Genomic DNA, 22,054 nt, shown 5'->3' on the forward strand with positions numbered 1-22,054 from the left:
AAAAACAAACCATAGTCTTTGTTCCTGTGAAAAACATTTTCTCTTTAACAGACTTGAGAAAAAAGAAAATTTTAATTTAGAAGATAGAGAATTCACCGGCTCAAAGTCTTCAAGTTGTTTTTCTAGGTTGTTCTCCAGACATGCCATGTCTTCTTGTGTAGGGAGTTCTGAAGTATGATGTACACAATTGTTATCGACTGAATTGGAGGAGACATCCAACTGTAATCTGCCACCTTGAAGAGGTTCTATCTCCAATGGCAAAGGAGAAGGAGGATTGCTACAGGGAGAAAATACAAACAAATATTTTCTAACATCTTACCTTTTTATTTTTTAACTGAGGCAATTGGGGTTAAGTGACTTGCCCAGGGTCACACAGCTAGGAAGTATCATCTTACCTTTTTTTTTTTTTTCTTACTCAGTGGTATCTTATTTTATAATTACATGTAAAGATAGTTTTCATCATTTGTTTTTCTAAGATTTTGAATTCCAATTTTTTTTCTTTCCCTCCTTTACCACGCTCCTCCTCAAGACAACAAGAAATTTAATATAGGTTATATTTGTACAATCATTTTAAACATTTCCACATTACTTATGTGTAAAAGAAAAATCAGAATAAAAGGGGAAAAACCATGAGAAAGAAAAAGCAAGCAAACAAACAAAAAGTAAAAATAGTATGCTTCAATCTGCATTCAGTCTCCATAGTTCTCTCTCTGGTTGTAGATGGCATTTTTCATCCCAAGTCTTATTGGAATTGTCTTGGATCACTGTACTGCTGAGAAGAGCTAAGTCTATCATAATTAACACCTTAACTCTTAACTCAAGATATGAATCTAATGAATTAAGAGAGCATGCCCAAAAACCCATGAGTAAAAAGATTTTAAATAAATTCAAGTACTTGATATGTAGCATGATGAATACGAAATACTGAAGTCCTGTACCAGTTGTATGAAATAAGCTCTGAAGCATCATCCAACTCTGAAATTCTATGAAACATTTAAGCTTAACTATTTTAATAGTATTTTTTCCAAATACATGCTAAGTTTTCAATATTCATCTTTGTAAAACCTTGTGTTCGATTTTTCTCCCTCTTTCTCCCTTCCTTAGACAGCAAGCAATCCAATATGTTAAACACATGAAATTCCCTCAAAAAACTCATGAAACCAAGCCTTGGAACAGTGTCTTGATGGAATGAAACTACTCTCCAGCTTAAGACAGACTGGAAAAACTTCAAGAAAGGTCAGTCTCATTGGGGTAAAAAGGGTGTTCAGCTCAGTTCAGACTGATTCTGGGAAAGCCAGTGTCTTAATTATAGCAAATCAGCAATTAAGCAAATCAGCAACTAAGACCCTCAGGCCTGGCTCCGTAGAGGAACAGAACAGTAGGGCAGCTTCCAGTCCCAGTTCAGAAGGCAAACTCTGGGGAACCAGGCTGTTTCCTGAAAAAAAAAATCAGGCAAAGCTACCTCCTACAAACACAAGGGGCCTTTCTGTGCTCAAAGGCAAGGCACAGAGCTGCACAGGAAGATTGGGATAGCACCTCCTTTACCTCAGGAGCAGAGCTCAACCATTAAAAAAATTAAAAAACAAAAGAGGAAATACCAAAAGAAAAGGAAAGAAAACAGCAAGAAACAGAAAAGAACCTTGACCAAAGAAAGCTACTATGGAGACAGGGAAGATCAACTCTGATGAGAAAAAATGTCCACAGAAAAAATCTCAAAAGAGTGATACAAATTGGTCTCAAGCCCAAAGAGGCTTCTTGGAAGAGCTCATAAAAGATTTTAAAAGACAAATAAGAAAGAAAGAAGAAGAAAAAAAAGAAAGGAAATGGGTGGTATGCATGAGAAAGTGAACAGTTCGGAAAAGGAAGGAAAAAAATTGACTGAAGAAAACTTAAAAAATACAATTGGCCAAATGCAAAAAAAAAAAAAAAATTCACTGAAGAAAACAACATCTTCAAAAACAGAATTGATCAAATGGAAAAAGAAATACAAAAGTTAATGGAAAAAAGCACACATTAAAAACTAGAATGGGGCAAATGGAGACTAATAGCTTTTTGAGTTACGTTGTAAAAGAAAAATCAGAACAAAAGGGAAAAGCTATGAAAAAGAAAAGGCAAACAAAAAAGCAAGAATCAAACTAAAAAGAATGAAAAAAATGGAAGAAAATGTGAAATATCTCATTGGAAAAATATCCACTCTGGAAAATAGATCCAGAAGAGACAATCAAAAAATTATTGATTTATCTGAAGGCCGTGACCAAAAAAGGAGCCTGGATAGCATTCTTCAGGAGATCATTAAGAAAAACTACCCCAATATTCTAGAAATAGAGGGGGAAATATTCATTGAAAGAATCCATCAATTGTGAATACGTTCAAACATTCTGGAGAGCAATTTGGAATTATGCACAAAAAGTTATCAAACTGTGCATACACTTTGATACAGCAGTGTTACTACTGGGCTTATATCCCAAAGAGATCATAAAGAAGGGAAAGGGACCTGTATGTGCACGAATGTTTGTGGCAGCCCTCTTTGTAGTGGCCAGAAACTGGAAACTGAATGGATGCCCCTCAATTGGAGAATAGCTGAATAAATTGTGATATATGAATATTATGGAATATTATTGTTCGGGAAGAAATGACCAACAGGTTGATTTCAGAAAGGTCTGGAGAGACTTACATGAACTGATGCTGAGTGAAACAAGCAGGGCCAAGAGATCATTATATACTTCAACAACAATACTATATGATGATCACTTCTGATGGACCTGGGCATCTTCAGCAATGAGATGAACCAAATCAGTTCCAATGGAGCAATAATGAACTGAACCAGCTATACCCAGTGAAAGAACTCTGGGAGATGACTAAGAAACATTACACTGAATTCCTAATCCCTATATTTTTGCTCACCTGCATTTTTGATTTCCTTCACAAGCTAATTGTACAATATTTCAGTGTCCGATTCTTTTTGTACAGCAAAATAATGGTTTGATCATGTATACTTATTGTGTAGCTAATTTATACTTTAATATATTTAACATCTACTGGTCATACTGCCATCTAGGGAAGGGGGTGGGGGAAAGGAGGAGAAAAATTGGAACAAAAAGTCTGGCAATTGTCAATGTTGTAAAATTACCCATGCATATAACTTGTAAATAAAAAGTATTTAAAAAAAAAAAAAAAAGAAAGAATCCATCAATCACTTTCAAAAAGAGATCTCACAAGGAAAATCCCAAGGAACATTGTTGTGAAACTAAAACTACAATCTCAAGGAAAAAACACTGCAAGCTGCCAGACAACTACAATTCAAATATCAAGGAGCAACAATCAGAATTACCTAGGATCTGGCAGCTTCTATAACAAAGGATCAGAAGGCCTAGAATACCATATTCCAGAAGGCAAAGCACCTGGGGTTACAACTGAGAATTAACTACCCAGTATCCTCTTTCAGGGAAGGTGATGGAGCTTCAATGGAGAGACTTTCAATCATTTCTACTGAAAAAAACAAGAACTAAACAGAAAATTTAATCTACAAACACAGGACTCAAGAGAAGCATAGAAAGGTAAACAAGGGGAAATATATATATAATATTTAAAGGTTAAACTGTTTACATCCTTAGATGGGAAAATGATATCTGTAACTCTTGAGAACTGTATTTGTCACAGGGCAGACAGAGGGGGTCATTACATGGACTGAGGGTATGGTTGTGAATGGACTCTGATGTGGTGACTTCAAAGAAAAAGACATGAAAGGGTGGAAAAAAGGTCTGTACTGGAAAAAAAGGAAAGGGGAGGTATAAGGAGAAAATTTGATTACATAAAGAAGTATAAAAAACCTATTACAATCCAGGGAAATATGGGAGGGGGATAAGCATTGTCTGAAGCTTGAGCTCATCAGTTTTGGCTCAGAGAGGGAATAACTTATTCAGTTGGCTATAAAAATTTATCTAATCCTATAAAGAAGTAGGAGGAGAAAGAGGAAAGAAAAAGGAGAGTCAGGACAGATAAGGCAGAAACATCAGAAAAAAGGTAAGAGAAAGGGGTAAGGGGTAATAAAAAATAAGACAGTGGGTGGGGCAGGTTAAAAAAAAGTGAAATTCTTCCTAAACAAATTTCCATAATCATCATGCTAAACAAGAAAAACCAGATCAAAAGGGGAAAAAAATGAGAAAGGAAAAAAACATCAAGCAAACAGATGACAAAGACGGTGAAAATACTAAGCTTTGATCCACATTCAGTCTCCACAGTTACTTCTCTCTCTGGATGTGGATGGCTCTTTCTATTACAAGTCATTGTTGAAAAGAGCCAAGTCCATCATAGTTGATCATCACATAATGAATGGGATTAGCTTTTGATGGAGAAGATACTTGCTTCCCCTTTGTTTCTACTTAAAATTGCATGTTAAAACACCATCACAGTGGTGCTATTTGTGTAGTCGTCCCCTTCTACTCCCAGTACTCCTAAAACACCTCCTCCTTATTTTTCCAAATTCTGTGTTCTGCTACTCCACAGCCTGCTCCTTTGATCCTTATTCCGCCTCCCCCCCCCCCCAACCTCCTCTCTCTCTGCCCCATGTTCACTATAATCTCAGGAATGCTTGCTCCATAAACAACAAACCTGCTTCCATCTTAAACCCTTTTCTACTTCTGCTTCCTGGCCATCATTTCCAACACTGCTATATTTTTCCTCCAAGACCCTACCTCAAATGTTAAAGTCCAAGAGTAAGAATACTTCTTGTTCCCCACTGCCATTTCCAGGTTCTTGCCTTTATTACCATCACTCAGCAGGATGCTCTCCTCCTTGCAAGTTCACTCAATCCATATTTATCAATCAAGAGTCTGGTGGCTGGTGAATACCAACATCCACTTTTATTCTCAAGTAGTTTTGTACTTCGCTCAGTCTGTCCTCCCTAACTCCTGTCCTAATTTGGGGATTTCAACATACATTTGAGGACGCTAAGTAGCAATGTGGATAGAGAGCTGGTCCTGGAGTTGGGAAGATTTCAGTTTGAATTTCACGTCAGACACTGTGATCTTAAATCACTGAACTTCTGCTTGCCTTGGTCTTTTCAACTGTAAAATGGGAATAACAATAGCATCTATGTTCCAGGGATGTTTTAAGGATAAAATGAGATATTATTTGTAAAATGCTTAGCACTGTACCTGGTGCATACAGTAGACATTACTATTATGTTATTAATAAAAAATGTATTTATAATATAATTATAAAGTACTTTAAATTAATTTTTAGAATATTAATTAAGTATAAATATTATTTTGTATTATTTTAATACTTCTTCAAACACCCTAACCTCAATTTTCTCATTTCCCATGAACAAATCCTTCACCCCACCTCAGCTACATATAGAGATGGCCATAACCTTAATTTTGCCATCACATATAAGTTCAATACGTCTATGTTCATGAAACTCTGAAATTCCCTTAGCTGTTCACAAGATGTTGTCATTCCATTTCTCCACTTGCTCATCCCTTCATCCCCAAGTTCTTTCTCAGTCCATTAACCCTACACTGATTTCCCCTCTCTTCCCTTCCCCATCCTGACCCCTCAGTGAAGGAGTTAACCACATTGTCCTCTTCTCTCAAGTTTCTTGCTCTTTTTTCCTATCCTTGTTCCTGCCCTGCTAAGCCTCAGCCTTGGATTACTCCCATCAATTGCTGGCTTCACTCCTATTTCTGAAGGAAGCTGGAGAAAACCTCGAAATTATGCTGAGTCCACTACAAATTTATGTTACATAACTCCAACCAGGCCCTCATTGTGACAAAATAGTCCCTTTGTTGGTTCAGTCATGTCCTGCTCTCCATGACCCCATTTGGGGTTTTTTGGGCAAAGATACAACAGTAGTTTGCCATATCTTTTTCAGCTCATTTTACAGATGAGGAAACTGAGGCAAATGGAGTTAAATGACTTGTCCAGGATCACATAGCTAGTAAGCTCTGGAGGTCAGATCTAAAATCACAAAGAGGTCTTTTAGACTCCAGACCTGGCTACTTTGTCAGGAGTCCCTTTAAACCTCCCTGATTCCCTGTCTCACTCAGCAAAGGCATTTCAAACTTTTTTTTATTTCTCTTCAAGCTGCCCACTATTCCCCATCCCCACCACTCTTTCTCAGTTGAGAAATCTTCTCACTGAAAGAATTGAGATCATTTGCTGAGGGATCTCTCATCTTTCTTCTCCTTTTTTATTATTCAAATGGCTTTCTTACTATTTCCTCCTTTCTTGTCTCACACCACCATAACATCACAATCATGAACACTTTTAAAAAAATTATCTCTTTTAATTCTCACAATTCTGAAAAGAAGCTACTATTTTTTCTTTTTTTTGGCAAGGCAATTGCGGTTAAGTGATTTGCCATGGATTACACAATGTCAAGTATCTGAGACTAGATTTGAACTCAGGTTCCCCTGAATCCACCACACATCCAATTGCCCCACTAGGTCTTATTATTAGCCCTATTTTACAGATGAAAACTGATGCACAATGTTTTAGTGTGTCACTTTGAGTTACAGAGATAAGACCAGATTTAAATTCAGATCTTCCTTATACTAAATCCAGCACTATCTGCTCTTTTACCTATAAGACCTTTCTCCTTGCCAAAGGAGATCCTCTTACATGTCCTTGTATCCTATTCCTTTCTGTTGCAGATTGACTTCAGGGTCTTCCCTATGACACACTAGTTTGTTTATACCTAGTTGTTTACTTGTTGTCTCCTGAGTACACTGAGAGTTTTTTGGGACAGAGTTTATAACTTCAGTGTTTAGAATAGTGCCTAATATATAATAATAACTTAAATACTTGTTGATTGATTATTTACATTTTTAAAACATTCTATCTTGTACAAATTCTCAAGTCAGATTAACTCTGGTCATATAGATACATACATACATATATGTATATATATTTCAAGGTATATATTTTTGCTTTGTAATAATAATTAGATTATAAATATTCCTGAGAAGCCAAAGGTCCAGTTCATACTGAAATGTGAAAAGGAAGAAAAGACAAAAAGGAAGTAGAAAATGAAAATCATTGATTTAGTTCTTCGGTAGTAATTTTGTGATAGGGCTGGGAAAATGAAAGTTTTGTTATTTCATGCCTATATGAATATATTCTGGTTCTATGGGTTAAGCTGAAAGGAACATATTAAACAGGAAATTCAACCAAGTTGGGGATAGGACATAACAAAGGTTTATAGAAATTATTGCTTTGTTGAATCAGTCCAGAAAGGCAGGTAGTAACTAGCCATCCAGATAGACACATCTTGTTCTTAGAAACATGAAAGAAATATTTCTCTGGTTGTTAATTGTAACGAGAATAAAATGCTCTGAACATGTTGTAAAAATATCGATCATACCTGTCATAGTTTGGCCTACTGGGTGGTTCCTGAGGGTAATAAAACATGGTAGAGGCGACTTCTTCCTGGCCACTTGTTTCATATCGACTGTTCACAGTTGAAACCACATTACTCAGAGTCTGATGAGAGGGTGAGTTCCAGTTAGTGTTTGTTATCTGAGTGGGAGTGATTGCTAAATCTTCTTCCCCACTTCCACTGCTGTAACCATAGCTATCCCTCCTAGAAAGGGAGTGAAATGGTTCTTTGCTTTTATCCGACATTTCATTTTCATCTGAGCTGGTGCCATGATCCCCATGTGATGGTTGATGGGCTTCTTTCTTGCTGTCTGGAAATATCTGCATTGGAGAATGAATAGGAGTCTGCAATAGAGAAAGAAGACTGTCACCTATTACAGTGAACACTTATTTATTAGATAAATTGCTGTGTTCTTTATATAACATTTTGCCCAGTGGCATTATCAAAGTCACCATATTCCCTTAAAATGCAAATTATGATATTATTTTTCATAGATATATCCCAAATGACATTCCTAGAATAAACAAAACACTGTCCTATCATGCTAGTAATTTTGTATATTTAAGAATTAAAATTTTAGCTATTATATTTAGTTGGATATCCTTGTCTCTTCCTATGGCTTTATTTCAATGTGATAGAAAAATATTGAGCTTAATTGAAAATAGGGTCAAGTGCTAGGTTATGTGCTAGGTAGTTACAATCTCTTTGAGCCTTAGTTTTTTACATATAAAATGTATGACAATAATACTTGATTATGTACCTCCTCTCAGTTAATTTCTCAGTTCTCCAGTCTTTTCAAAGACATGAAAAATTTTTTCTAATGGTTTTCGATAATTTTTAAGGTCTGACAACGAATTCTCATATTCAAAAATCTTTAGTAGCTTCCTATTTAGATAAATACAAACTCCTGGGCTGGGAATTTAACAAAAATTATTTTCCATTCATAACACTAACAAAAGGAGCACAGCAGAACAGCTGTGTGCAGTAGTGGATAGAGTGCCATTTAGGGAGTCTTTCTGAACTCAAATCTAGTCTTAGACACTTACTATCTGTATGATCTTGGACAAGTCACTTAAATCTTTGCCTCAGTTCCTCATCTATAAAATGAGCTGGAGAAAGAAATGGCAAATCAATCCATTGTCTTTGCCAAGAAAATCCCAAATGAGATCATGAAGAATTGGGACGTGACTGAAACAGCTGAATAACAACAAAATAATAGAACATAAAAAAAAAAAGATTGCACATGGAATTGCAAATGTACTTCATTATTATTCTTCTCCTTCCCAGATATGTGATCAATTCCATATATTATTTTAAAACCTGTCTGCTTATGCTTTTCTCTGTTCTCTTCTATGTATGAGTAGAATGTTTCAATAGCTTTTTTTCTGGTATGAGTATTTCTGTAATTTTTAGCCTTCCTTATTAGGTGCCCTTTAAAAACTGAGAAAAGGGGCAGTTAGTTGGCACAATGAATAGAGCATTGGCCCTGAAGACAGGAAGACCTGAGTTCTAATTTGGCCTTAGACATTTAATCCTTAGCAGCCATGTTTCCCTGAGCAATTGGGTAACCCCAATTACCTTACCAATTAAAAAAATAACAAAAACTGGGAGGAAGAAAAATAATTATAACAAGTAAAATGAATCTACAAAGTAGCCATACCTCCAAAAATGTAGAATTTCAGTTGAATCCCCCACACTCTGTCTGAAGGTGAATAAATACAACAGAGGTATACAAGGGGACGTGGTTGGTCATTATATTCAATCAAAGTACTTAAGACTTTCAAAGTTATTATTTTTTTAAAAAAACAATGTTGTTGCTTTAATTGTTCTCCAGTTCTTCTGACTTTATTCTATAACAGGTCACACTACCTAAGATCCTCCCTAATAGGCTTTTTCTTTATTTCTGATGATATAATAATATTCCATTAGTGTTAGACTACTGTTCATTTGAACCATTGCCCAATGATAGGCATTCCCTTAAATTATTTCCCATTCCATTTCCTCAGCCTTTCAGGATCTGGAAGTTTGTTTGCTTGTGATATTCTCTTCCTTATATTTCTCTTGCCACACACATCCTTTGTCACTGCTTGTTTTTTGTTGAGTTGCTTTGTTGCAATACCGCGCAAACTCGGTATTTGTTTGTGTGAATGAATTCAATCTTCCTTTTTTTGTTTCAGATGAGGTTCATTTGATACCCGCTCACTCTATCACTTCTTCCATGTTCATATACTTTTTTCACATATTCCCAATTGTGAAAAATAGAAATTCCATCCCCTTATTCCTATTTTCCAAAAGCACATTTCTTTTCTTTAAAATCCTTTGAAAAACATAAAAGTTTTGAAGGGATCTTTGTTTCTTCCCTGCCATAGATCATTAGTGTTGCATCATCTGTACTAAGTTCTTACGCAGCGCTGGCTTTTTCATGAGCAGTAATATAAAGTTTGTTCTTCTATTAAATATCCATTTTCTACTTGAAGAATAATACTCAGCTTTATAGGGGAAATTAATTTTGGTTGTAAGACTATTATTCAGCCATTTTCATCTGACTCATCATGGCCCCATTTGGGGTTTTCCTAGTAAAGATACTGGTTTGGCATTTCCTTCTCCAGCTTATTTAATGGATGAAGAAACTGAGACAAATGAGGTTAAGTGTCTCACCCACAGTCACACAACTACTAAGTGTGAAAACAGTTTGGAGCTCAGTAAGAAGAGTCTTCCTGATTCCAAGCATAGCATCCTATCTAGAGCTCTACCTAAGGCACTTCTTGTAAAAGTATACTATTAGAATACTTTTATTTAAAGAACTTCTTTCATTTTAGTAAAAATAAAAGCTGTCAGGGCTTGTGGGATTCTTACTCTTGATTCCTTGGTCCTTGAAATGTTTTTTTCTAGATGCTTTTGTAATATTTCTTCACTAGAATAGAATTCTTCTTTATATGTTGGTGACAAGTTCCTGGGACTTTTTTCCTTTCAATGATTCCTTTAAAGAGGTCATTGGTAGATTTTTTTGTAACTTTGTTTTGCCCTGTGGTTCTCAGGTATCTTTAAAGTTTTCATTTGAAATTTCTCAACATAGTATATGTTATAGTTTTCTTGTGTGTGTGTGTGTGTGTGTGTGTGTGTGTGTGTAAATCATGACTTTTAGAGAGTCCAATAATTTTCAAACTGTTTCTCTGTGACATGTTTTCTAGATCAGTTTAAAAAAAGATCAGATGGTTTAATTACTTCTTTTAGTTTTGTTCCATTTTTTTTTTTTTTTTTGCTATTTCATGGAATCTACAATTTTTCCAATTTTAAGGGATTCCAAAAACTTGGGTGTAGTTTATCGTTTTCCCTTGTAAGAGAACCCCACAAAAATTCTTTCCTCCAGATCTTTTTCTCATTTTACAAATCTTTTCCTAATTTCTTCTAACTGTGAAAAATCCATCTTTTCTTTTGAGTCTTTGCTTATAGTTGTTAATACTAGTTGGTATCTCAGATTGGCTAAGATGATAGGAAAAGATAATAATAAATGTTGGAGGGGATGTGGGAAAACTGGGACACTAATACATTGTTGGTAGAGTTGTGAACTGATCTAACCATACTGAAAAGCAATTTGGAACTATGCCCAAAGGGCTATCAAACTGCAATATCATTTTATCCAGCAGTTCCATTTGTGTCTGTATCCCAAAGAGATAATAAAAAAGGGAAAATGTGCTAATGTGCTAAAATATTTGTAGCAGCCCTTTTTTGTAGTGGCAAGGAACTGGAAACTGAGTGGATGCCCATCAGTTGGGGAATGGCTGAAGAAATTATCAAATATGAATATAATGAAATATAATTGTTCTATAAGAAACAATCAGCAGGATGATTTCAGAAAGACCTGGAGAGACTTATATGAACTGATGCTAAATGAACTAAGTAGAACCAAGAGAACATTATACACATTGGCAACAAAATTATGTGATGATCAACTGAGGGACGTGGCTCTTTTCAACAATGGAGTGATTCAGGCTAATTCCAATGGATTTGTGATGGAGAGGGCCATCTACATCCAGGGAGAGTACTATGGAGATTGAATGTGGATTACAACACAGTATTTAAGTCTTTTTTGTTCTTTCCTTGCTTTTTTTTTTTCTCATTATTTTCCTTTTTTAATCTGATTTTATTTTTGTGCAGCATGATAAACATATATGTATAGAAGATGTATGTATATGTATATAAAGAATGTATAGAAGAATTGCATTTGTTTAACTTATAGCTGGATTGCTTGCTGTCTGGGGGAAAAGTAAGGGCAAAGAGGGGAGAAAAACTTGGAAGTCAGGGTTTTGCAAGGGTGAATACTGAAAACTATCTTTCCATGTATTTCGAAAATTAAAAGCTATTATTAAAAATACTAGGTGGTGTGTCTGATTTATTCAATTTCTCCAGTTCTAGTCACTGTACTGAGACAGTTGCTGCTCTTCTGATCGTGGTCTCATTTAGACTTTTTAGCTTCTCTTGGATTTTTGAGGTTCAGAGCACTGGATTTCAAGGTATAGTGTCTCAAGATGAGAAGCTAAGCTAGAGACTTCATTGCTGAGTATGCTAGTCCAAGCTGTGCTTGCATTGATCTCTACTGCTCTCTAGGGCTTCCAAAGTTCCAAAATTTCTGGGGGTTTATAATCACCTTGGAACTTTCTTGGGGAAGTCCTCCATTTTTGTTGCTCTAAGATAAAAACTAGGTTATATCTATTTCTTCTTGCACTTGAAAGGTATGGGCTTGTTTGCTTTTGCCAATGGGCCTCCTTTCTATTGTCAGTATACTATTAGTTGAATTCATCTGTCATTCTGGGGTAGAAGAAGTCACTCATTGTAGGGAGTTGGGTGGTTTGCCTCTGCTTAGGTAGCCACTTTGGCTGGAATGTAGCTGGGCATTTTAAGCCCTTTTCAATCTGGCTCGCACCCACTTTCTTAAAATCATTTCCTATCTTTTTGCTTTACATACTATTTTCCAGATGAATTAGCTTACCAATTGCTCCCCAAACGTGACACGGTTTTTGGTTCTGCTTTTGCCCAGGCTGCTATGCATGCCTGCAGCACACTGCCTCTATCCCTCCTGGTTGTCTTAGAAGCCCTAATTCCATTCTAGTTTCATTGCAGGAGCAGGATTCTATAGGAAGTCTTTCTTATAGCTTAAATAACCACTCCACCATTGTAAAGCTGTTAGATGTTTCTCCTTCTTGAAATCCCAGATTGTAGTCTGTGCCATCCTCAAACTCATTGTTTTATCTTTCTATTTTTATGAACTAGGCACTTAAATGTTAGCTAAATCAAATCCATGTTTAAAGAAATGAGCCAAAATCAGGCTTCTGATAACTCACTTATGGCTATGTGGATAAGTAGCAATCAATGCCAAATTCTTTTTCCAGAGATCTTTAAAAATATAGTACCAATAAACATGTATAGTGTCTAGAAGGAAGAAATAGGAAGAGATGATATCAATCATTTCTAGTTCTGAGATTCTTATTGATAGGACAGAACCAAAGAAATCTCTTTGGTAATAAGTAACAGTAAGAAACAATTTGGCTAATCAAAAACTTAAAGCTCTACTTCATCAATGCAATAGAATCTTTGGCTATTGCATTAATGAAGTAGAGCTTCAAGTTTTTGATTATGGAATTTCATGCCTATGTTATATATTCCTGGGACTTCAAAGCACACTTAGTAGAACACTTAATTTTTTAAAGATGAAGAAACTCAAGGCTACAGACTGGATTATGGATCATTGATAAAATAATTCAACTGAACTATAATAGTTACATTTTTAATTTCCTTAAAAATGAAAAATTCCAAGTCACAGAGCTTACCAAAACGGATGCATCTATCTCTGGCAGTGTACCAGGTGGAGGTCGGCAAAGAAGTAAAGAGACTTCTGGGGACGTTCCCCTGAGAACAGAAATGACGTCCTAAAGGGGATATTGATGAAAAATTAAAATATAGTTCAACAAGCATTGTGTTATCATTCTGAAATGCCAGTGTTGCAAGGGCCGCATGTTTGCTACTTACCTGCTGGGAGAGTCCCTTCAGAGAAGCCCCATTGACTTTAATGATGACATCTCCAACATCAATTTTTCCACTTTCTGCTGCTGGCTGTCCAGGAAACAGTTTTTTAACCCTTACAATGCTTGCGTTCATTTGCTCTGGAATGAGATTGTCTTCACGGGAAAAACTAAAACCTAGACCTGAGCTATTTTTCAGTAATTTTACTTCAAATGTGTTGTCTGCAAGAGAAAAAATATAAAGGGTACTTTTCATGTATCTGAGACATTAAAAAATCTTCAAGTATAATGCTATTTTACTAATTTATCTCCCCTTTACTGAGGTAGCACCCATTCTTATTGAGGGTAAGCCAGTGCTCACTCAGATCCTAAATCTATCTTTATGCTAAGAGAAACAAGTGAATATTTATATACTTCCAAAGATCATTTGGAAATATAGTAGCTATGGAGGTCCAATAAATAATTTAAAAAGCAAAATTCTGAAAAAAAAGAGAGAAAATGAAGCATTTTTCAAAACAGTTTATTTTGTGCAAAGTCAATAAGCATGTCTTCACTGCCTCTTATGTTTCAAGCTCTGGGCTAAGTCTTCTGAATAAAAAGGTTTTGAAAGGAAAAAAAGGAGAAGGGAAAACCATTAAAGAGAACAAAGCAGAGATGGTGAAAAAGAACATAAAGCACTTATAGAATAAAAATCAAGGAACTGAGTTTATATTTTAAAGTTGCATTCTAAAAACATTAAGTAACTACTGTTTGACTCGTAAAATTAGTGAAAATACAGAACAATAAAAAAACCAACCAGGAAAACCACAGTTGAATATTCTTAAAGAATGAATGAGAGCTAACTCTTCATGAAAACACTTTTGTGGAAGCAAAAGACTAGAAAAAAATTGATTGAAAAAATATAAATACTTCCTATAAGTCTATGATCTCAACTTAGAGGTGATAAGCTATGGTGCAGCATGGGTTTATATGCTGTCACATGCAGTTTGTGACCTTTTGTTTCATGGAATTACTGTCGTTGTTATGAGGAGGATTTGGGGGCACTGAGGGAGGGATTCACTGAGAAACAATAGTGGTGTAAAAAATATCAATAAAACATTGAAAAAAAAGAATGAGGCTGTGAAGTAACTGGCAAAGTCATGTATTCTTAACCAATAATCTGCTGAAATAAGAGTTATTACTTTCTTCTAATTTAGATTTCATGAAATTTAAGTGAATGGAAAATTAAAAACTAAATGTCTAGGTTAGAGAAACAAATGGAAGAAAAATGAAATGAGTACTGAATTGAAAGCAATATTGTTGTTATACTTTGTTCTCAAAAAGTACTAAAATAATACCACTATGCTAAGAGTTGAGAAGATGTGGATTTAAATCCAAGATCTGCTACTAAACATATGATACTATGAACCCATTTTTACTGCCCGCAACTGATTACACATATAACTTTTTCTTCATTAAATCTCACTGAGAATTCCAAAATATATGAGGCAATTCTATGAAACATTAGCTATATAACTTTAATTTATAACTCCATATAATTGCATCATCAGGGAATGGGTTGACCACTCTAATTTGTACAAAAGCTCCTCAGTTGTTTTTATCTCCCACTAAACTTTGGATTTTCTCATTATAGGAAATGCTTCATGAATAAACTGTCTTTCCCAACAGAGACTGGATTTTAGATTTATAATATCTGAGAGTTAAGTGCTTGGGTCACCAAGAAATTGTCCTTTTTCATAGCCAGTATGGGGCAGAGGTGGGTCCCCCAGCCACTCTATACCTTTCTCAAACTATAATTAGGTGAAGTGAAAATGACAATAGATATATAAACAAATATAATAAGACTGTGTTGGTATATATTTCTGTTTATACATAAATAACATGAACTAAAACCATTGAAAAGGAAGAATGAGGTAATAATTTCTTTTAGGACTGACCTTCAGTAACAAAATCATAGTCTTTGGTGTTGGCAGGTTTTTTCATGGATTTTTCTAGGGCAGTCTCTTCTAGAAGAGTTCCTTGGGGAGTCACTGGTGCATGTACTTTGGTTGTTGGGGGTTGTCCTTTTTCTAACAAGAGATGGACTACCTAGAAAAAAAAAATGTAGTACGTTGGTAAATTAAGATTAAAGAGAAGAAAACATTTTTCCCAATGGCTTTCTGGGAATGACAGTTTAAAAGTAATTTGGTATTACTACTTACTTTACTGCATCCTTTATATCCATGAATGAAATAACTTGTATATTCTATCTACCCTCAAATGATTAGGCTGAAATTTTCCTATGTCTTGGAAAATTGTTTCTTTGAAATGCTGTAGTAAAAAATTTGATCACTCTGTAGTCAACTTAGTAATAAGTCTATCTAAACCAGACTTCAGACAGCAGACATGCAATGTCACAAGGTCCATGTTAAAATTCTTTCCAACTTAGCAAGGCTTGGAATAGGTTGTAGGTCACAGGTACCACAGTGGAAAATCCAGGGTTATTTTCATTACGAGGGATTTTAATTGAGTACCAGAAAGATGGAGGCAGAAAATGAACAATAAAGGAGGTTATAGTGACATTTTAAAGACTGGTGTCTCATTCTGGGCTTTATAATGACTTGCTACAAAGTCTCAAACAAACAATTCAATTTCTCTAATATTTTTCATCAAAATATATGTGTAAAAATCTCAGATATCCTATAGGTACCAAAAATGCATCAAAATACTTAATGTTACAATAGCCCAAGCTTCCTAACAGCTGTTTTAAAAAAGAATACTTCTAAATTGCTGTCATGCTTATTAATATAACTGAAAACTGAGAGATATATGTTTGCATTTTAAATTTCTTCATGAAGCTCTTAGCTTTGGGTTAAGATGAAAAATTAGAAAGGTAACATCCTATTCTTCAATTCAGAATGCATACTTACCATGTTTGACCATAAGCTAGAAGAAGAAATAAGTGGAAAAAATATGAAAATGATTGTCTGCCAGATTTGCTGACAAATTATACAAACTCACAGAGTTTGGTGTTTCTTTATTGTATTCCTCTGGTAATTTAATAAATAGAAAAAGCATACATTACCTGCCCTGTATTTCTTAATGCTTCCACAGCCTGTTTATGCGTAGTTCCTTCCAAACTAACTCCATTAACAGATAGAACACGGTCACCTTAAAATAAGAAAGAAAGAATAGTTTGGCAATAATTGAGAAACTTGGTAACTTTTATGCCACATGATAGCTTTTTAGGGTGGAGATAGGGACTGAGGACTGAGGCAATCAGGATTAAGTGATTTGTCTAGGGTCACATATCTAGTACCAAATGTCTGAGGCTGAATTTGAACTCAGGTCCTCTTGACTTCAAAGCCCAGCTAACTGAGTGCATTACATACAGTAACCTTTCAAAAATACTGCATGGAAATTTTTTTTCAAGAAAACCATAACTACAAGATCACCTAGTTAATTGCCACCAATATGTTTTTAAACCAAGTTTAAACTCCACTTTTTCTATAATTAGGACAGATACTTGGTACAGTGGATATAGCTTGGGCTTGGAATTAGGAATATTCATCTTCATGAATTCAATTTTGACATAACTCACTAGCTGTGTGACACTGGGCAAGTCATTTAACCCTGTTTGCCTTAGTTTCTTTATTTATAAAATAAGTTGGGTAAGGAAATGGCAAACCAATTGGAGATCCTTACCAAGACAACCCCAATGGGGTCATAAAGAGATGGACACCACTGAAAAACAAAAAATCTTGCATAACTAGGTTGGTGGGAAACACGGCCCCAACAAACACACTGAAGCGTTGGTCCAAACCATGAGAAGAGACCATATGCAATTGAAACAGAGATACTAAGAGAGGAAATAAAAAATGTTTCCTGGTGAAAACACATTTGACCATGGCCAGTATTGTTAGAAGTTACAGTCTTTGTCTTTTTCTGTGAAACTGAATCAGGGCAATCGCTGTGTGACAAATTTAAAACTTAAAATCAAAATGCTCTACAACTGGACTTTAAGCTGGGACTAAGAAAATTTCCATAATAGCATCAAGATTGTTCCTGACTGTTATGCTTTAATACATTTTTTTCCCTTCTATATTGTGAATTAAACGGTCTATATTAATTTTATTGTTTCATTTCTTATATATGTAATAGAGAAAAAAACAGTGGAACTTACCTTTGTGAATTCTACCATCGGACTCAGCTGCTCCCTTGGGAATCACAGCCTTCACATAAATTCCACCATGTCTGACACCGGTATTTACTCCTCCCTAAGTGGAAAAAAGCACAAAAATAAGAAATCCCACAATCCCATTCAAACCTTCATAAGATTCAAAAAGCATGATCTCAATCAAAGGAAGCATCTTGAATTCAGCACATACAGTGACTTCCAAAATGAAAATGACAATCCCAAACCTCTAGCATATTGATAATGTGGAGTTAGGCAAAACTCTCTTCAAACCAGAATACTCTAAGCTTCCTGTCACATAGTGAGTTTATTTCTTCAGGGAGATTGGTTCTTTGGATGTTTATATCATGCATTAAGAATGAGATTACAGAGGAATGCAGTCAGAAATACATTCATGCAAGATTAGTTTCTGCTTGTGACTATTTGAAAGTATTCTCAAGAACAATGGACTTTTACTCTTGCTATAATTTACAGACTCTGCCTGTTTCAGTTTTCTCATCTGTAAAATGGGAATAATAACCACAATAATCAACCCAGGGTTACTGTGAGACTCCAATAAGATAATCTTTGGAAAGCATTTTGCAAACCTTAAAGTACCTTATAAATGCTATTATTACTTTGAATATTTTTGTTATAATCAGGTCAAATATCCTAAGTAATATCCTTGAAAGTAAACATTGACTCTTCTATTTTGAATGTCTATGATTGAGAAGTTTCCAAATATTGCACATGAAATTAACCTAATTAGTTCATTTTACTATAATAAAATGTGGCTTTTATTTGCTTCTACAACACAGGCAGATAATTCAATGTAAATGAAGGGCGAAAGTGAAAGGACAGAGTAAAGTTTAAGTATGGTTAAACATGCTATTAAATTGGGTTTCTTCTTCTAATGAAAATTTTTAATATTTATATATCAGTATTCTTTATGCAATATTTACAAATTGTTTTAAAATTAATTCTGATACAGTTGGAGCTGTATTAAATATCTAATCTACAAATGTTAAAATCTATTTTTACCATTCTTATGGAATTTTAAAATAATTTTGTAGACAGTTTAGACACAATTATAAACTACTTTAGTTAGAAATAAATATTTATTATTGGAAACCTTTACATTCTAAGGTTGTAAGCTCACATTTATATATTCATTTTTGTACACAAGATTTATTAAACAAATAGTCTTGTTTGCTTCATAAAATCCTGGGCATGCATAGGAACAAGTATACATGGAAATCAGTCGATAATGGTTTGTGGCATAAGGAAAAGAATGTTTTCTGTAATATTTTGCTTTGGCAAGAAACAGGCAAACTCCAGGAAGTGGCTTATTATAATTAGTGATTTTGAGGGCATCATTTGATTAAGCAAATCTGAATTTAAATCTCCATAAAACTCTTGGGGGGAAAAGGAATATTTTTCCAATTTTTTCTTGGGTAGTGGAGAACAAAAATTAGACCACAGAAAATAATAAGAGGCTCTCTCCCTTCTGCCCCACCCAGGGTTTCGAGTATGCCTCAGTTTAATAGAACTGGGAAGACTCAATAAGTGGGTCACAATAAATGTGTAAATTACTCTACTGCTAGAAATGGAAAACAAAAGAAAACATGTGAAAACCTTTTCAAACAGTACCGTGACACTTATTCCCAAGCTGTTATCATTTTTAGACAGTTCAACTTCAAAGATATCTCCAGGTTTAGGAGGTGCTGAAGAATTTTTTTTTAAATTCATTTTGGTAGAAGTACTCATTGAAGAAGGCTCCTTAATAAAGAAAAAACAAACAAAAAACAAGGGATTTTCTGTGTCAAAATGTATGATTTAGTGGAGGAATCTCATGGTTTTTTTTTTTTTTTTTTTTGGAGGGGGGCGGAGAATAAGCCAAAATGTGGTATAAAGGGATACAGTAAATTCATAGAAATCAGCATTGGTTGTACAATCCCATCATTTAACAGATGAGGAAATGCAGGAGTGTGGTGACTTGCCTTAAGTCATAATTCCAGCAGACATGAATGAGATTGGTACTTGAATGTAGGATTTTGATTTCAGTCCATGACCCATTTCACATTTACTTTGTTTTCAGTTTGTAAAATGTTTGAGAGAAGTTTTAAACACTTTAAAATGTCATCATAGTTTTTTATTTGTCTTTATGTCTAAATTCTTATTGTGTTCTTACAGATATCTGGATTTTATCTACCTCATATAAAATACACAGCCGAAGATATGTTTGTATATTGTTGGAATCCTTACAAAGTGTTGTCATTAGAACAGTATATGTTGTTTAAAAACATTCTTTTCATTTGGGCACATGTTTGTTTCATTCTTCGAGTAAAATTTTGTACTGTCTAAGCTCCTTTGTAATTGAATGGCCAAATTATAAAAGTGAATTTTATTCTTTCAGTCTTCCTTAGCTTCCTTATCCGTTTACATAAGAATGCAGCTCATTGCAAGCGGATAAGAATGCAGCTCATTGCAAGCGGTCTAAGATAACATGCTCTAGGGTTAGTGCTCAAAGCTTCCTATTTCTTTCAGCAAACAACAGTAGCAGTTAGTGGGTGAAGATCTAAGGGTCACAGAGAGAGCTGGAAGAGATCACTGACAACAACCCTCTCTTTTGGCAAATGTGGAAGTTGAAGCTGGAGGGGGTTAAGTGACAGTCACCACAAATCAGGATTCAAATCTAGCCCTCTGATTTCAAGCCTTATTCATTTTACTCCCCTTAACCACACTGTCTCCCTAGCAGAAATACTCATTTTCCAGACCACAGAAGTAGCTAATGAGAGATAGCTCTGCCAGAAGCAGTAAGTGCTCCTTGATCAAACTATGGGACACTCAATTTTTAGGAACTTAAAAGAGATTTTGGAAGTGTATAAAAGAGGGAGGAGGGTTGGTGTTAATAGAAAGTATCTGGGAAATAGCTTATACCTTTTTAGTTTGATGATCCTGACTGCTTGAATAAGTGGCTTCATCCATGTCTGAATCCCCACGGTCAGAATAATCCACGGTTTCTGAAATGCCCAACTTTTTAGCTTTGCTTTGGTTGTGCTCATTTGAGGTCTGTTTTTTCTCAGCTGGTTTAGACACAGCCAAGGAAGAAGGGCTGGAATGCTGGAATTCCTGCTGGGCAGGGGCACCCAAATGGTTTACTAAGAAGCCATTCAAATGGCTCTGTGACAAGTTGGCACTCTCAGTCCTAGAATCCTGAGAACTCAGGCTTCCTTCCTTTTGGCCCCCTGATAGTGCAGAGGAACAAAGTGAGATACGCCGCTGATAACACTGTGTCTGATGGTGGTCCTCTAAGGAAGATTCCAGATCATTGTCTTTAATGGAAGAAGGCCTGGGAACATAATTTTTTATCCTATTGGAAAGATATGTAGGTGTAGAAGGTGCTGAAAATAAAAATGAATTTTTGAATTTGAGAATTACATTTATTTAAGGAGCAAAAATTTCATTTGATTAGCAAGCATATAAACAGCTTTTAAACTAAACGTTGAATATATTTATTTGCTTTCTTTTTTATCAACAGAAAAATGAGAAGGAAACAAGCTAATATCAAAATTTTATTTTACAGTTGAGAACTTCAAATAGCCCAGCGCAAACAACCAAAATAAATCTTCCTTGATATGTTTTAGTTTTGTCCAATAATAACTAGTGATCATAAATATAGTCCACAATGCGGGGTCATTATTAATAAACAAAATAATAAAGAACAAATTCTGTTCATAATGACATATTCATTATGAAAGTAAAAGTCTAGCATATTTTGGAAATAATAGTGCTCTTAAAAACAAAAATGGTTTTCTGAAATGGAAAGATTTGTTGGAAATGATGTAAGTAGAACATGAAGAACGATGTTCAAAAAAATGACATAATGTAAGGGAAAACAAGCTCAGAGATCAGAACTCAATAATCAATCTTGACTTTAGATGATAAAACATATCTGCCTTCTTTCATTATTGAGGTGGCTGAATAAAGTGCAAGATGAAGCATTTGCTAACAGATGTGGTAAATGTAGAATCTGTTTTGTATAATTTTATTCTTTGTTATAAGGGAGAATTCACTTAGGGGTGAAGTGTTATTAGGAAGTGACTGAAATCACCAAAACATCAAAACAATTTAAGAAAATAAAAAAAAAGACTCCCACTTCTAGTTAAAATACCAATACTGCTATCCTACTAAGAAACTGATATTGGAATTCACAAAAAGAGACCCAGATTGCAGTATAATCCTCTAAACATAATGGAACTATGTTTAATAGGTATAGGATGTCATGGAATTATGTCTAATAGATATAAGATATCTTTCCTGGGATTCAATCTAACCCCAAATATTGTCATACAGCACAAAATTTAAAAGTATAAAACAAAATAAATAGCAACATAATATTTTTTAATTTTATATTTATATAATAATTTACAGAGATTATTTTACTTCTCATAAAAATGTTGTGATATGGATAATACAATAAATTTTTAACTCACTTTA

The 22,054-nt window shown here is 34.8% G+C and overlaps 1 protein-coding gene and 1 long non-coding RNA gene across 11 annotated transcripts in view; both read right to left on the bottom strand.

Moving 5' to 3' along the window:
* The window catches only part of PTPN13 (protein tyrosine phosphatase non-receptor type 13), a 206,338-nt gene that overhangs the window by 37,763 nt on the left and 146,521 nt on the right, over positions 1–22,054 (bottom strand). For 6 of the 10 annotated variants that reach the window (XR_004230157.1, XM_031942068.1, XM_031942073.1 and 3 more), the window contains 9 exons: positions 20,495–20,958; positions 19,190–19,333; positions 17,564–17,657; positions 16,466–16,551; positions 15,339–15,489; positions 13,409–13,623; positions 13,210–13,308; positions 7,367–7,725; positions 97–277 (listed from right to left, as the gene is read on the bottom strand). Coding sequence is in view for 9 of the 10 variants with exons in the window: in XM_031942068.1 (XP_031797928.1) it covers positions 97–277; positions 7,367–7,725; positions 13,210–13,308; positions 13,409–13,623; positions 15,339–15,489; positions 16,466–16,551; positions 17,564–17,657; positions 19,190–19,333; positions 20,495–20,958 (1,793 nt within the window). In the remaining variant the exon portion in view is untranslated. The remainder of the gene's footprint in view (positions 1–96; positions 278–7,366; positions 7,726–13,209; positions 13,309–13,408; positions 13,624–15,338; positions 15,490–16,465; positions 16,552–17,563; positions 17,658–19,189; positions 19,334–20,494; positions 20,959–22,054) is intronic. The other 4 variants (XM_031942074.1, XM_031942069.1, XM_031942067.1 and 1 more) reach the window with 2 other exon arrangements.
* LOC116419837 lies at positions 493–5,875 on the bottom strand. Its single transcript, XR_004230158.1, has 3 exons — positions 5,557–5,875; positions 4,769–5,066; positions 493–523 (listed from the first exon to the last, which is right to left on the bottom strand). It is a non-coding gene; the product is annotated as an uncharacterized LOC116419837 (long non-coding RNA).

Source organism: Sarcophilus harrisii, chromosome 6 (genome assembly GCF_902635505.1).
Source record: "Sarcophilus harrisii chromosome 6, mSarHar1.11, whole genome shotgun sequence".
In the NCBI taxonomy this organism is placed as follows: Eukaryota; Metazoa; Chordata; class Mammalia; order Dasyuromorphia; family Dasyuridae; genus Sarcophilus; species Sarcophilus harrisii.